At 37.8% G+C, this 16325-nt stretch overlaps 1 protein-coding gene across 1 annotated transcript; it reads left to right on the forward strand.

Moving 5' to 3' along the window:
• The first annotated feature begins 1 nt into the window (after position 1).
• Positions 2 to 13677, forward strand: LOC117305668 (piRNA biogenesis protein EXD1-like). The gene is made up of 12 exons (XM_033790524.1): positions 2 to 133; positions 584 to 652; positions 1751 to 1812; positions 2103 to 2195; positions 4033 to 4119; positions 4957 to 5061; positions 5606 to 5686; positions 7559 to 7702; positions 8243 to 8434; positions 9287 to 9407; positions 10039 to 11252; positions 12882 to 13677. The coding sequence occupies exons 1-12, from the start codon at positions 19 to 21 to the stop codon at positions 13011 to 13013; spliced, it is 2415 nt and encodes an 804-aa protein (XP_033646415.1). The 5' UTR covers positions 2 to 18; the 3' UTR covers positions 13014 to 13677.
• Positions 13678 to 16325: the final 2648 nt, after the last annotated feature.

A 16325-nucleotide genomic window follows, 5' to 3' on the forward strand; every position in this document is an offset into this window, starting at 1 on the left:
TACGATCTCTGCTTAATCATGGCGATGTACGAGGGCAGAAGGCTTCGAGTTGTGACGAAGGAAGGGGGTTATGTCTTTGAAGGAACTGTGCATTCAATTGATTTAAATAACAGCAAAATATCTCTCATGAAAGGTATTTTAATCAAGAATGGTTACTTTTGGCATACACATTTGTCCACCCAATGATAAAAGGGAAAAGTTTCCGTATGGCGCCACCACTTTTTCATTCGATATGAAATAATATAGTATCTAATTTACCTCAATGATATATCCCTTTTTGTAAAAATGAGTGAAAAAGTGGTGGCGCCATACGGAAAGTTATCCGATAAAAGGGTTTACACGTAGTCGCTAGCATTTTGCTGGATCTTTCTTATCCCCACTTGTGTAAGTTGTATGGCCAAGGATAGCTGATTCAGCTATCCTTGGCCACACTAAGTGGAGCTAGATCTGTCTTGGCTTCTGTCTGAAGTAATATTTGTGTTCTATATATTTTTTTTTTAATAAACTTAATCTTGTAAATGTAATTGTATTGTTTGTATTGTATAGTTTTCAAGAACTATTTAATATTTTTATCTTTTCTCAGTTTGCCTTGTTCCATCTGGTAAAAAGCTGACTGGACTACTTCATTTCTATGGCCCTGAGTTGCAAGAGTGTGAGTAGCAAAACATTGATGGCTAGACCATGATGTCAAAATATACGCTTTCCTGTTTTTTTTCTTTTTAGGGGGATGACGAAATTTTTGTTTATTTATTTATTTATTTTTTTCAAGGAGGAAAGAGCTAGACTAAATGGAAAAGTTTCCGTATGGGGCCACCACTTTTTCATTCGATATAAAATAATATAGGAACTTATTTACCTGATTGATATATCCCTTTTTGTAAAAATGAATGAAAAAGTGGTGGCACGTACGGAAAGTTATCCGACTAAATTGCTGTAAAACTTAAAAAGTATAAAATACGTGTATATGTAAACTAAGTCAATCATTGAAAGAATGCTGCCATGATGAAGCCAAAAACATGAACACTTTTTTTGGTTGTTTGTGGGAATAAAATAAAATGCAGCTTCAAAAAGGTTGAGGGAGAGGGACTACTTCCAGAAACTATAAGGCACGGGGAGCCTTACTTCTCTAGAAGTAAGGGAGGGACGATCAACTGAAAAGCCTTTTATTGGCCTTATTTAAAAAAATAATGGAGCGTTTGGCATTGGTTGTCTTTGTACGACAACATTCAAATCTCTTCTCAAACCTTATCTTATGTCAGAGGTTTTCAAGGACTAATTTTGTTGTGTCTGTTCTTCTTTGTTTTGTTGTGTTTTGTTTTGTTTGTTGTTGGTTTTTACTGCGCCTGAACACCCAGCAGGGTGGATACGTGCGCATTAAAAGTCTTATTAATATTATTATTATTATTATTATTATTATTATTATTATTGTTATTATTATTAGTAGTATTATTATTATTATTATTAGATTTAGCATAATTTAAAATAAATTTTATCACTTTTCTCACATCTATAATTTGTGTAAATTTGTGGACTTTTTGATATTATCGAAGACGGTGTAAACAAATACCAACATAATCTTACCTGAAACCAAGAAAAGATAATATAAAATCAAACACATTGCAGAATGCACAATTTTAATATTTTTATTATTTCTTATTCCTTTTAATGTGTGAATCTTTTTAATAAGTTTACAATGATTTTTAAACCACACATACTTCTAAATTATCATGATATTTTTTTTTAATTTTAGTGGTCGACATTTCTGACACTGTCCAGGCAGAGGAGAAGAAAAATAAACAACAACTACACGAGGTACGTACTTTTCAAATTGAAAAGCAAAAATGGCATGCATTTTAACCCTCGCGGAGTCTTTCCCGAAGGCTGAATGACAACACAACAGATTACTAAGTGTAACAAAAACCATTTTTGTTACACTTAGTGTCCTGCTAGGGTCAAACGTCAGACCATTAACTGCTTCACACATGGACAGTGACGCACTTTTCCGGGGTCATATATTGCAAATTACATTTGATAGGTGTATAATTCCAACTGTTTACAGACCATTGAAATTAATGTAATAATATTTATACCCCATTTAACAGAATGGCGGCTCCAGTAGTGATGATGAAGACAACAATGCCAAAACAACTGAGTATATTTATCTCCGTCGAATTGGCACAACATTTGAACAAGCTGTAAGTTTCCTCTATAGCCAGTTTTGATTCCAAATATTTTTTACTCAAAATGGTTGTAGATATTCATTTCTACATCCATTTGAAAAGAGAAACTAAAAATTTCCTCCAAATGTGTGTTTGTGATCAATGATTTTGTACTTGATAAGAGTGTATGACAAGAGATTGGGGTGCTGTGTTTCACAAGTAAGAATTGGGTTTTAATACCCTTTTACTTAATACTCTATCTAACATTTTTACCATTTTACAAGAAATGCAGACTTTTGAGGGAAATGTACAGTCAAGCAGTTTGGCCACTTTGATGAAGAACGATAAATTTAAACATTTAGTGGCAGGCCGATTTGAGTGGGTCATAAACAAAGGGCTACACCATAAACTAACTGCTGGTGTCAGTGCTGTTCAGGAGAGTAGAATGATTTATGAGCTTCCTTGCTCATAAAATGCATGGAGAGGTAGCGGGCAGTCTCGGTGGTCTAGTTAGTAAGGCACTTCTCTAGAATTGCAAAGGTTGTGGGTTGGAATCCCTCCCGATTATTATTCCTGTGATTTTTTTCACAAAGCTCTTGAAAGTATTCACTGCCAACACACATCGATGTGGGTAAAACCAAAGTTAATATTGTACACAGGCTTAGTGTCCTTCTGGCCACCTGGGCCCAATTTCATAGAGCAGCTAAGCACAAAAATTTGCTTAAGCATGAAATTTCTTCCTTGATAAAAACAGGATTACCAACCAAATTTCATCGTGATTTTCAGGATAATCAAACAACAGCTGAATACCAATACCAAGCAAATTTGGTTGATAATCCTGTTGTTATCAAGGAAGAAATTTCATGCTAATTTTTGTGCTTAGCAGCTCTATGAAATTGGGCCCTGGCATGTGGCCCTCCAGTGAAGGCAATAATGAATGACCATGAGCAGTAAGCCAAAAGGCACACACAGTCATAATGAATGACCATGAGCAGTAAGCCAAAAGGCACACACAGTCATAATGAATGACCATGAGCAGTAAGCCAAAAGGCACACACAGTCATAATGAATGACCATGAGCAGTAAGCCAAAAGGCACACACAGTCATAATGAATGACCATGAGCAGTAAGCCAAAAGGCACACACAGTCATAATGAATGACCATGAGCAGTAAGCCAAAAGGCACACACAGTCATAATGAATGACCATGAGCAGTAAGCCAAAAGGCACACACAGTCATAATGAATGACCATGAGCAGTAAGCCAAAAGGCACACACAGTCATAATGAATGACCATGAGCAGTAAGCCAAAAGGCACACACAGTCATAATGAATGACCATGAGCAGTAAGCCAAAAGGCACACACAGTCATAATGAATGACCATGAGCAGTAAGCCAAAAGGCACACACAGTCATAATGAATGACCATGAGCAGTAAGCTAAAAGGCACACACAGTCATAATGAATGACCATGAGCAGTAAGCCAAAAGGCACACACAGTCATAAAGAATGACCATGAGCAGTAAGCCAAAAGGCACACACAGTCATAATGAATGACCATGAGCAGTAAGCCAAAAGGCACACACAGTCATAATGAATGACCATGAGCAGTAAGCCAAAAGGCACACAGTCATAATGAATGACCATGAGCAGTAAGCCAAAAGGCACACACAGTCATAATGAATGACCATGAGCAGTAAGCCAAAAGGCACACACAGTCATAATGAATGACCATGAGCAGTAAGCCAAAAGGCACACACAGTCATAATGAATGACCATGAGCAGTAAGCTAAAAGGCACACACAGTCATAATTACTGATAAAGAGTCCATGTCTCTTAAAAAGGAAACTTTTTTTTTTTTTTTTTTCAAAAGATTAACCAGATTAGGTCTCAACGTCTGATTGGTGTTGCCTTGGAAGCGGAGACCCTTGGTCGGAAATCCAAACTATCGCTTCTACAGGTAGGTTGGTAAACTTGTCTTTATTTGTTTATGAGTTAAAAACCATGTCACACGGGACAATTTTTACAAGCAACCTTGAGGCAACCAACTGCACTGCATGCCAAAGGAACGTTCACATACAGACAACAGACATTATTTTTTCTAACACTATCCTACTGTCCCAAGAAAATCATATTGAAATGAACATGTACATGTAGATGTTTGTTCTTGTTGCCTGTAAATTGCCTCTAAATGTTAAATGCATACTTTGGGGTATGTCACACAGCCAAATTGACAGGCCACCAGTTCCAGACAATCTCCACAAAGAAACACATTCACATTCAAAAACATATCTTGAGTGACTGAAATGTTCCTTTTTCATTCAGTGAAGTTAGTTCCCTCCAAATTGCCTCCCAATTGCCTGTGTCTGAAGACCATTTTGTGGAAAAATCTCCCCGAATTCGACAAAATATTTCACAGGCAGTTAAAGTCGGTGGATGTGTGTCATCGCTCAAAACTGCACAATTTAAAACTTCTAAAACTTCTAAAACTTAACCATTTAAAACAGTCTTGCATAAGCACACAATTGCGGCCATAAAAGCAATTCAACTGTAGTAAACAATTCCACAGATTATTTGTTGCAGGAATGGGACCCTACTTCGCACGTCTGAAGTCACTCATACTAGTGGAATACAATCAAACAAGCTTAAGCCTGGTTTTTACATGTTTGAAAATATAGCTTATTTTTATTTTAGTTTTAGTTTGAACACAAAACTACTTAAAACTTACCCAGTCAGTTTTTCTTATTGTTTATACTTATTGATACTTATTTTTATTTGACATTGTTATTTTTTGTAGATTTGCTGCGGGAATCAAGTCTACATATTCGACATCGTGACTCTTGGACCAGTCTTCTTCAGTCAGGGCTTGGCAGACATCTTGGAATCGCAAGCTATAGTCAAAGTATGTAGGTCTTATATGCCACGTGGCGTGTTCATTTGTATTACCCAATGTAACGTTTAATATTTTTTTAAATCCTAGGCTGATCCGAATGGATTGCTTTGGTTGTGACTATGACTTGACCGCCTAAAATTCCTATTCTCTAATGTTTATAGCCAATAGCCGTAGCCAAAGTCGCATTATTTAGACAGTCAATGTCTATATCTTTTGTGAAGTGGTTGTTGGCGACTAGCTTTTGTAACAGAACCTGGGAGAGTAATACAGTGCTTTCAATACACATTGATTAAGGCTAAACCCCAAATTATATTCTTTATCCCTGTGCAGCTATAATTTACGTCTATTAAATTGCTATGGTACCCGCTGATAAGGATTCAATTCTGCTTCTAGCTATGGGGCTAGCTTAGTGGTCTAGTGGTAAGACATCTGCTCTAGCAATGCAAAGGTCTTGGGTTCGAATCCTACCTGAATGATTTGTCTGTGGATTTCTTTTCTTAGAACTCGGGATATATTTTTTTTTCTGTTCTTACTCGAGTTTCTTTTCTTTCAGGTGATTCACGACAGTCGATGGACATCGGACCAGCTGTTTCACCAGTATTCAATTAAACTCACAAACGTCTATGATACTCAGGTGCGTTGTAATTTAAGTTTTGCGGTAACACCATGTAAGGATAATTGAGTGGTTCTGATAACTATAGTAAGTTTTGCGGTAACACCATGTAAGGATAATGGAGTGGTTCTGATAACTATAAGAAGTTTTGCGGTAACACCATGTAAGGATAATGGAGTGGTTCTGATAACTATAGTAAGTTTTGCGGTAACGCCATGTAAGGATAATGGAGTGTTCTGATAACTATAGTAAGTTTTGCGGTAACACCATGTAAGGATAATGGAGTGGTTCTGATAACTATAGTAAGTTTTGCGGTAACACCATGTAAGGATAATGGAGTGGTTCTGATAACTATAGTAAGTTTTGCGGTAACACCATGTAAGGATAATGGAGTGGTTCTGATAACTATAGTAAGTTTTGCGGTAACACCATGTAAGGATAATGGAGTGGTTCTGATAACTATAGTAAGTTTTGCGGTAACGCCATGTAAGGATAATGGAGTGTTCTGATAACTATAGTAAGTTTTGCGGTAACACCATGTAAGGATAATTGAGTGGTTCTGATAACTATAGTAAGTTTTGCGGTAACACCATGTAAGGATAATGGAGTGGTTCTGATAACTATAAGAAGTTTTGCGGTAACACCATGTAAGGATAATGGAGTGGTTCTGATAACTATAGTAAGTTTTGCGGTAACACCATGTAAGGATAATGGAGTGGTTCTGATAACTATAGTAAGTTTTGCGGTAACGCCATGTAAGGATAATGGAGTGGTTCTGATAACTATAGTAAGTTTTGCGGTAACACCATGTAAGGATAATGGAGTGGTTCTGATAACTATAGTAAGTTTTGCGGTAACACCATGTAAGGATAATGGAGTGGTTCTGATAACTATAGTAAGTTTTGCGGTAACGCCATGTAAGGATAATGGAGTGGTTCTGATAACTATAAGAAGTTTTGCGGTAACACCATGTAAGGATAATGGAGTGGTTCTGATAACTATAGTAAGTTTTGCGGTAACGCCATGTAAGGATAATGGAGTGTTCTGATAACTATAGTAAGTTTTGCGGTAACACCATGTAAGGATAATGGAGTGGTTCTGATAACTATAGTAAGTTTTGCGGTAACACCATGTAAGGATAATGGAGTGGTTTTGAAAAGAACCTTAGGTTTCAGTGTGCTCTCATCGTCTTCTGATCTGCCAACTTTCCCTGATTCTGCAGAGAGGTTTACTGAAAATAAACCAATCTGTCCATGTTCCAATGAACAATAGTACCTGGGTTTGCTCATTCAGATGTTGCTCTGCAAAGGCTTGCCCCGAACCATTTGACAATTGACATAAGTCTGAGGAATTGAATTGTACGCAGTGAAGCGAGTCACTACACAAGACTTCAAATCCTTTATGTGTATATCTATGTATTTCTTTGCTCTGGGTATTTCTTTGCTAGTTTGAGGAATTGAATTGTACGCAGTGAAGCGAGTCACTACACAAGACTTCAAATCCTTTATGTGTATATCTATGTATTTCTTTGCTCTGTGTATTTCTTTGCTAGTTTGCCTTTTATAGTTGTTCAGTGATTTGTAGTATCTTCTGTGCTTTTTTATATGCCCTTTCTTGCCTCAGTGTATTTTTGGGGATTTAGGAGACATACGCCTTTTGGCAATAGTTATTTTTTTTACTTTTATGCTCTCCTGGGCACCCCAGTGTTGTTTTACTTTGTTTTCTTGAATATGTTTAATGTGTACATGTGCTTGTTAATGTGTTTGCAGGAATAAATATTATTACTATTAATTTTATTATCAATCTAACCTGCAAATGGCTTTAAAATGACAAGGGTCTGCGTTTGTGTGAGCCTTATAGAAGAAATAAGAAACTTGTGTTTTTTATTCTTAGGCTGCAGATGTATTGATTAGAATGAGGCGTTTGAATGGTGAGCTCCCCCATAAACTGAGTGGTTTAACACAATGCCTACTGGAATACCTAGACATGTCGGTAGAAGCCTTGTATCCGCAGTTGCTTCATGACCAAGCCAAGACGGTAAGAATTTAGTCATTACATTACATTTCTTTTATTCCTCCACTGTTAAAGGCACTGGACACCTTTGGTAATTGTCAAAGACCAGTCTTCTCACTTGGTGTATCCCATTATGTGCATCAAATAACAAACCTTTGAACAGTTTGACTCAATTTGTAGTCATTAAATTTGCAAGAGAATATGAAAGAAAAAACACCCTTGTTGCACAAATTTGGGAGCTTTTAATATTTGAGTGAGAAATTACCTCTTTCTCAACAAAAAACATGTCACATTAGAGTGAGCCGTTTCTCACAATATCTTACTATCACAGCTCTCCATTGTTTGTTACCAAATAAGTTTTTATGCTAACAATTATTTTGAACAATTACCAAAATTGTGCATGCCGAGTGTGTCACACCACCTTGTAAACCCTTTTAAGGTGCTACATAAACCTGTCTCGTAACTATCTTGTAATTCATAATAACTTGAAAAGTGGTTATTCCACATCTTTGTTAGTGCACAATTTTTTGATAATGAGACAAATAAAATGGTTTCCCTCTCAAGGTGAGCCAAACTATGTGGATGGAGCGCCCTCTATCTCCCAAGCTGTTACTGCAAGCCGCTTTCAATGTCCGACATTTGTCAGATCTGCGGCTGAAGACATTGGATCATCTTCTAGCCGAGTTTACTGCGTCGGTCGACGTCTTCTTAAACTGCATCCGGGATATGAGTGATATGAATCGAGGCAAAGCTAATGTGAGTTGTTTGTGTTTTTAATTTCCGGCTTTTTTTTTAAATTTTGAATTTAGGGGGGTGGCACAGTTGGCTTGTGCCTAAAGCGCTCGCCTCTCACCAAGGTGACCCCGGTTCGACTCCCGGTCGGGGCCATATGTAAGTTGAGTTGTGCGTTGGTTCTCTGCTGTGCCACAAGTGTTTTCCAGACTATCCGGTTTTCGATCTTGGCTGTGCTCTGTGGTCATAATGGGTTGATGTGGCTGGCAGCTGAATGCGCCCTTGCATGCCTGCTTCTCGAACACGTTGTAGCCGCGTCCTTCGCAATTCAGCTCTAGCTGCGAGTAAGGACGATTAGCCCCCCAAACTATTATATTATTATATATGTCGTGTATTTATTTGTGTGCAAATTAATGTTTTTTTTTTTTTAGAGCGAACTTTGTTAACAATCCAAAGTGTTTAATGGTGTCACATTTTAAATAATGGGTCTGAACATTTTTGGCAGGAATTATTTTTTAGTTCATTCCTGAAATTCGATGATATTGAATACAAATGGCACTGAACTTGACCTTCTGACTGACGTAACGTTTTCCTCTTAAGAATGTACAAACTCAGTTATCATTGATAACCAATAGTGTAACTTTTCAAATTTTGCTCTGAAAGAGTATCAAGTTAAATAATATTTTACACCGTTTTAACACGAGGTTTAGAGATTTGTAATCTGTTGTGTTCCCTCAACATACATGTTCAGTCTTAACAGTGCGATCGACTATAATTTAAAATTTCCCCATGAGGGCAAAAAAGTGTCCTTTTTCACAGCGTCTTTATCTCAATAAAGCTAAATGGTGAGATCATTTTTAAATTTCTTTAATTTAGGTGAGCTCATCAGTGGTTCCCCGCCAGCTTGAGAGGCTAGTTTATGGTGATCTACCGAGTACCAGTACGCCTGTGACCAATCAAAGAGCTGTTTCCACAGGGTTGGATCCAATCAAAACAGGTTTGCCATTCTCTCTCTTGGGTGATTTCCACAAAAATCATATTCATCTGCAATTTTAAATCTCAACAAGTGTCCTATTTAAAGAGCTGCTTAGGTAAACATTAAGGTAAGCAGGTAAGCAAAAAATGATGCTTTTCAGAATAGAGATAGCAGCCCAAATACCATGTCACATGTACCATTTGTGATTGGTATATCGCTCATTCTGCTAAGCAGAAAATTTTATCTGCTCTAGCAGCTCTATGAAACTGGGCCCAATGGAACGACCGGTGCATTTGTTTCACTGAAAATACTTGCTAAGCCTAGTGCACTTATCAAAAAGGGAAGGTGTTCGCACCGGTGATCCTTGTTTGATCAGCAGCATGTTGTGCCACAGCACCCTGTAAAACATTACATTTTGCTATGTTAATGGAGAAGGTCTCATTATTAAAACATAGTCCCAATACCTTGCAGGAAAATACTGTACTAAAGTGCCTTGAGCGTTATACTAAAGTGCCTTGAGCGTTATTGAGTAATGGATATGCCCGCTTTATGTAAGAAGCCACCATTATTAGTACATGTTACATGAATGTCTCAAGATGAGAGTATGTGCGTCAAATCAATGTTTTGTTCTTTTCATTTTACCTGTATACAGAGGCACCTCCCCTCGTGGCTAAAACAGAGAAACTACAACCTTCTACCTCTCATGCATCAAACGAATCAACCACTACACATTCAAATTACCCTCCTCCTAGTACCTCATCAAAGCCAAACCCCTCCACAAACAACACTGAACAATTCTGCGTTCCTAAAATACCCGTCCCTAAAGATACGACTACCTCAGACATTTCCCAACCAAGATTCTCAAACGGCCACACACAAAACTCTGAGGAGAAGGAGTTTCAATGGAAGAAGCTAGGGGAGAGGAGGGCCACGACGAAGGAGTTCACCACAACAAAAGACTTCACCACTGTTGTCTTCTCTCCAAGTTCTGACGGGAGGTCAATCGTCAAGCTTGCTCAAGGCGTGGCTGATCCGAAAGAGACTGTATCATCAACAGAGAATGAAAACACTGAGGGATCCTTCGATGCATCTTTGGGTTTTAAGAAATCTGAGAGAGATGGTCAGAGACTTCCTGAAGATGTCATGGCATTGTCTGTACGTGGAGAGGGGAGGAATGATGGAGCAGGATGTGGTAGGGATGATGTAGAGTGTAAACAACGTGAGGGTTCGTCGGATACACTTTGTGAGGAGGAGGCAAAAGATGAAAGCAGTGAGAGCGAGGATGAAAAATACACCGACTTTGAAGATGAAGATGATCTGCCGGATCAAACCTCTGTAAATTACAGTCCAGTTCTCACCTATCAAACCGAGCTAGCCAAAAGCCTAAGTCTATCACCCCATCAAAGAATGAGAAAGTTCACACAGGAAATGTCCACAACAAGCGCAAAGAACTTGCCCTCAAACTACCTAGGCCAAAGAGGAATCCCCACGCTCGAAACCAAAAGTGTGGAGAAACCTGGAGGTCGCCTGTACAGCAGAGTCTTGACAGACGTTGGGCTTATCGGAAAATTAAACATTGCCTCTGAAACCCAATTCCCCGGGTTGGATCCCGAGATTCATGGGAAGCCACAGAAGCATTCCCCTTCCAGAGATGAGGGTAGATCCTCCAGAGGTGCCATTCCTAAGAGACCAACCCTGCAGTCGCTGTACCCAAGTACGCCGATATCTGTTAGCGAGACGGTGGAAGATGAAGTTACTAGTCGGCAAGGACTGGACACTCCGATGGCCAGACCCTCCGTCGGTCGTGGACGGGCAATGACGTTAGCTTGCTATGAGGACATGCGTCGTAACCTTCACAGACCACTGGTAGGTTTTAAGGTTATTTGAATTCTTTATTGTCGTGACCTAGCGGTTAAGAGCACCGGAACTGCAGCTGGTGCTTCTGATCAGCAGAGTGTAGGTTCTTGACACATGTGTCCTTAACCAAGACATTTAACCATGATGCTGTGTCCTTCTGTTGGGACGTAAAGCCGTTGGTCCTGTGTGTTTTGTAATGAATGTAAAGAACCCTGTGCACATATCAAAAAGATTTAAGGGATTCGCCCCAGTGTTCCTTGTTTGATCAGCAGCATTTATGCGCCACAGCCATTATAATGAGTAGGTCTCACAATTCAAATGCATTCCCTCCTTGCAGGAAAATACTGTATGTAAAAGCGCTTGAGCCTCACTGCGTGACAGATGAGTGCTATGTTAGAAACCACTATTATTAAGTTTTCAACACATTTTTGTAAAGGTCTTGAAAAAAAATAGTTTGTTTACATGAATATTTGGAAAACTTCAATTCATGCTGTCTCTTAAGAGTTAATATCCAACTGCAAGTTTAGCTAAATGTAAAGAACAGGGGATGCACTAAAAATGCACATTCTTTTTAACTAAACAACAAAAAATTTACACGCATTTAAACCAATGACCTTTAGATTAATGTACTGTCCCTCTACCAACTGAGCTGTCCAGACTAGCATTTAAACCAATGACCTTTAGATTAATGTACTGGCCCTCTACCAACTGAGCTGTCCAGACTAGCATTTAAACCAATGACCTTTAGATTAATGTACTGTCCCTCTACCAACTGAGCTGTCCAGACTAGCATTTAAACCAATGACCTTTAGATTAATGTACTGTCCCTCTACCAACTGAGCTGTCCAGACTAGCATTTAAACCATTGACCTTTAGATTAATGAACTGGCCCTCTACCAACTGAGCTGTCCAGACTAGCATTTAAACCAATGACCTTTAGATTAATGTACGGGCCCTCTACCAACTGAGCTGTCCAGACTAGCATTTAAACCAATGACCTTTAGATTAATGTACTGTCCCTCTACCAACTGAGCTGTCCAGACTAGCATTTAAACCAATGACCTTTAGATTAATGTACTGGCCCTCTACCAACTGAGCTGTCCATCTCTTATTTTTCCCCCTGCCCCCCTCCCTTCTTAAAATTGACCCATCAGTGAGTTTCCCTTGTGTGTTATTATTACTTGAAATCTTTTCAATAGCATCTTGTGCTCTCTTAAAGACACTGGACTCCTTTGGTAATTGTCAAAGACCATTCTTCTCACTTGGTGTATCTCAACATATGCACAAAATAACGAACCTGTAAAAATTTGAACAACATTGGTATTCAAAGTTGCGTGATAATAATGAAAGAAAAAACACCCTTGTCACACGAAGTTGTGTGCTTTCAGATGCTTGATTTCGGGACCTCAAAATCTAATTCTGAGGTCTGGAAATCAAATTCGGTGAAAATTACATCTTTCTCGAAAACTACATTACTTCAGAGGGAGTCGTTTCTCACAATTTGTTATACTTTCAAGAGCTCTTCATTACTCGTTACCAAGTAAGGTTTTATGCTAACAAAAAACTTATTTTGAGTAATTACCAATAGTGTCCACTGCCTTTAATAACAAATGTTTCTTATTTCATTTCTTGTCTCAGGAGCTACATATAGGCTCAACGGCAAACGGAGATGGGAGGTACGACTTTCCTTCTCAAGAAGAACTTGCTCGAGTTCCTAAACAGCCGCCTCAGAGAGCTAGCTCTTATGTCATGGTGCCCGATGGTTTATAAAAGAAGATGGTGCAATTTCTTGGTAGACCATTTTATTCTGGTTTTAAAGCCAAGGACTTTTTAGAAAAGTGAACTTAATCACTGTACTAGCCAAGAACTCAATGGAGAGAAGACAACAAAAGATGGAAGTTTCAGTTTAGAGTAACCCAGGAGTATAAAGGCCCGGTCACACAGGCTCTGATAAAGAGAACGAAAGCAAAAACGATAAAAATGCATGCCCTCCATTGGTTGAATTGCTCCACGCACATTCAACCAATCGAGGGCGTGCACTTTTATCCTTCTTGTTTTCGTTATCAGGGCCTTTGTGACCGGGCCTTTATACTTGCGGTAAAACCCACGTAGTCGGGTATGGACTGAAAACCCAGTCCTCATAGTGTTCACTGTGTGATTCGAACTAGGGTCCTAGATGTGGAAAAAAAAACGTGTGCTATAAACATTTATTTGTCTGTCCTGTAGATTGTGAACTGATGCTTGGGGTGGATACATTTTTAGGTGCTCATTGTATTATACTATATTCACCTCAACTACATGTTCCAAATTACAGTGTATTGGTTATATTGTAGGTTTACTTTTAAAGTGGTTGAAAGTGGTTATTTTGTTTGTTTGTTTAGATGATTTTTCCATCAAGGGAACTCGGCAAACTCACACAAGGTGATATAAACACCAAGCTGGCAACAGCCAATCTCTCTCATACAAACATTGGTTTTTAAAGATGTTAAAACATCTATGATTATGAATTTCACAAATCAAAACGTGATCCAGTAACTAGATGCCAATACTTATTCTAATCAGCAGTAAGCTATTGGGTTTCTAACCCAGAACCTTGTGATTGCAAGTCCTGCGGTCTAACCACTGGACCACGGTGATCGTTACGATGTAAATATTGCAGTATTATTTAATTATTATTTTATTATACATTGCCACTTCAAAAGAGTAGTTGAATATGTGTACTTAAAACTGTTTTTTTTAATGTGTGTATTATTTGTATAAAGGATAGAAATATTTTACCTTCTCAATTTGTTTTTAAATATACATTTTCTGTATTATTTATGTTATTGTTTTAAGGAGCTATCCGCAGTGTTATTTAAGTTTATTACGTCCTTGTATATTAATTTGCACTTGTTAATAATAAAGTTTTTAATTCCGAGTATTTGTAATTTTATATTGTGAACTTGAAAAATGAACTTAATCACTGTCTACTTGTTGTCAAGAACCTAGTGGAGAGAAGACAAGGAAGGAAGTTTCAGTTTTTGATATGGGAGGAAAACCCCAGAGAATTTTCTCCAAGGAAATCTTTGCAGCCAGGTTGGGACTAAAAACCAAGCGTGATTTGAACCAGGGTCCTTGAGGTGGAACGCAAGGGGAGAAACCACAATGCCAATCAAATTGCCGAGGCTTATGCCCGATATTTATGGTGTGTCGTGGCTGAGCCGATAAGAGTACCGAACTCGAGCTGTGGTGTTTCTGTTTAGCAAAGTGTGGGTTCGAATCCCAGTCGTGACACTTGTGTCCCTGAGCAAAATACTTAACTAAAATTGCTTCTTTCCACCCAGGGGTTAATGGGTAGCTGTGAGGGCAGAGATGTTCTGTGATTGGTTTAGCTTATTCCGCTACATATTTGGCGGCACAGGCTGTATACTCCCCAGGGAGCTGAGATGGTTTAAGGAATGAAAAGGCCCAGTGATCAGGGGTAATAATGTTCGAAGCGCTTTGAGACATGGTGTGTAAAGCGCTATATAAAAACTGAATATTATTTTTATATTGGTTATTAACCCAAGATGTCATGTATGTTATAGGGTTTACAAGACTTTTCAGGCTTTTTAATCACAGTTTTTCTGATTATTCCGAGGGCAAAAGAAAACCCCAAAACAAATATGATTAATTCAAGATGAACACATTCCACTTTTTTTTAAATGGTGCGTTTTATGAGAACAATAATTATCATCTTTAGCTAGCTTTAGACATGATTTCACAATATTCTATAAAAAAAAATTTAGATATAAAAAATTCTGAAATTCAAAACAATTTAATCAAGACAAATTTCAGAAAATGCAGCACCAAGTGGCCAACTGTTTAATAACTTCAATGAATAAAATACATCTTACATATATGAGAAACGGTTTTCTCTCTTAAAAGTTCAATCTTTTTGTACTATAAATATAACTGGCATGAAATCAAACCTTTCTTAACAGAGTTTTAATTTTATTTTTCCTTTTATAACAAAAAATAACATAATCTATTTCTTTTAAGATTTGTAATTTTAATACTTTTGATACAAGATTGTATCTCTCTCTTTGTAATAAATAATAAATTTGCATGTCATTTTTGCCAACATAACTTAATTTCTGAAATTATTCATTTTTTAAAGCTTTAACATAAAATAAATTAGCACTAACCATCCCAAACTTCAAAATCTTCAAAACACTTTAACTTCAAAACTTTTCAAAAACAACTGCAGCAAAAGCATGATTTGTTTTATTCTATTGGACTGAGTGCTACATAAAACTGGTTATGCTTTACAGATATGTACGGTGGCCCAAGTTCATAGAGCTTCACAAGCAGAAAATATCACTTATAAAACTCTAATAAGCAATATTAAAGTGAAGGTACACTATTGGTAATTCAAAATAATTATTATCATTAAACCCCACTTGGTAACGAGTAATTGGGAGAGGTTGATGGTATAAAACATTGTGAGAAACAACTCCCTCTGAAGTAATGTAGTTTTGGAGAAAGAAGTAATTGTCCACGAATTTGATTTTGAGACCTCAAATTTAGAATTTGAGGTCACGAAATCAAGCATCTGAAAGTACACAACATTGTGTGACAAGGGTGTTTTTTCTTTCATTATTATATTGTTACTTCGATGACCAATTGAGCTCAATTGTATATGTTGAGATACACCAAGTGAGAAGACTGGTCTTTGACAATTACCAATAGTGTCCCTTCAGCAGGATACCAGCAACAGATACTGCAAGGGAAATGGTAGTTTAGCTTAACCATTTTCTGGTAAGCTTAGTTCTGCTATACCGGTACTAGGCTAGTTTTTGAAATCTGGCCCAGTTCAGTCCAGGCAAGGCAATTGCACTATCCAAAACCCAACAACATACATGCACTTTGCTTTATTATGGCAAGAAGGTGCCGGGATTGTAACCTTGATATACACTGTACATGCATGAAAATTTTAACAGTCTGAGTTTGTCATGAGAAAGATATTTGGCTAAAAGACCATCGCATTCGATTTGTCCTTTGAAATAAATCCTGGTGAAATAACATGCAATTTCAAATATTTTAAAATGGATGCCATTACAT

The sequence above is a fragment of the Asterias rubens genome, unplaced genomic scaffold (genome assembly GCF_902459465.1).
Source record: "Asterias rubens unplaced genomic scaffold, eAstRub1.3, whole genome shotgun sequence".
In the NCBI taxonomy this organism is placed as follows: Eukaryota; Metazoa; Echinodermata; class Asteroidea; order Forcipulatida; family Asteriidae; genus Asterias; species Asterias rubens.

Bases quoted from the DNA above. Each gene is read 5' to 3' on its own strand.
- LOC117305668 (XM_033790524.1), top strand. From the start codon at position 19: ATGGCGATGTACGAGGGCAGAAGGCTTCGAGTTGTGACGAAGGAAGGG. The intron at 5,062-5,605 runs GTATGTAGGTCT...CTTTTCTTTCAG, and splicing joins AATCGCAAGCTATAGTCAAA to GTGATTCACGACAGTCGATG. The intron at 5,687-7,558 runs GTGCGTTGTAAT...TTTTATTCTTAG, and splicing joins CAAACGTCTATGATACTCAG to GCTGCAGATGTATTGATTAG.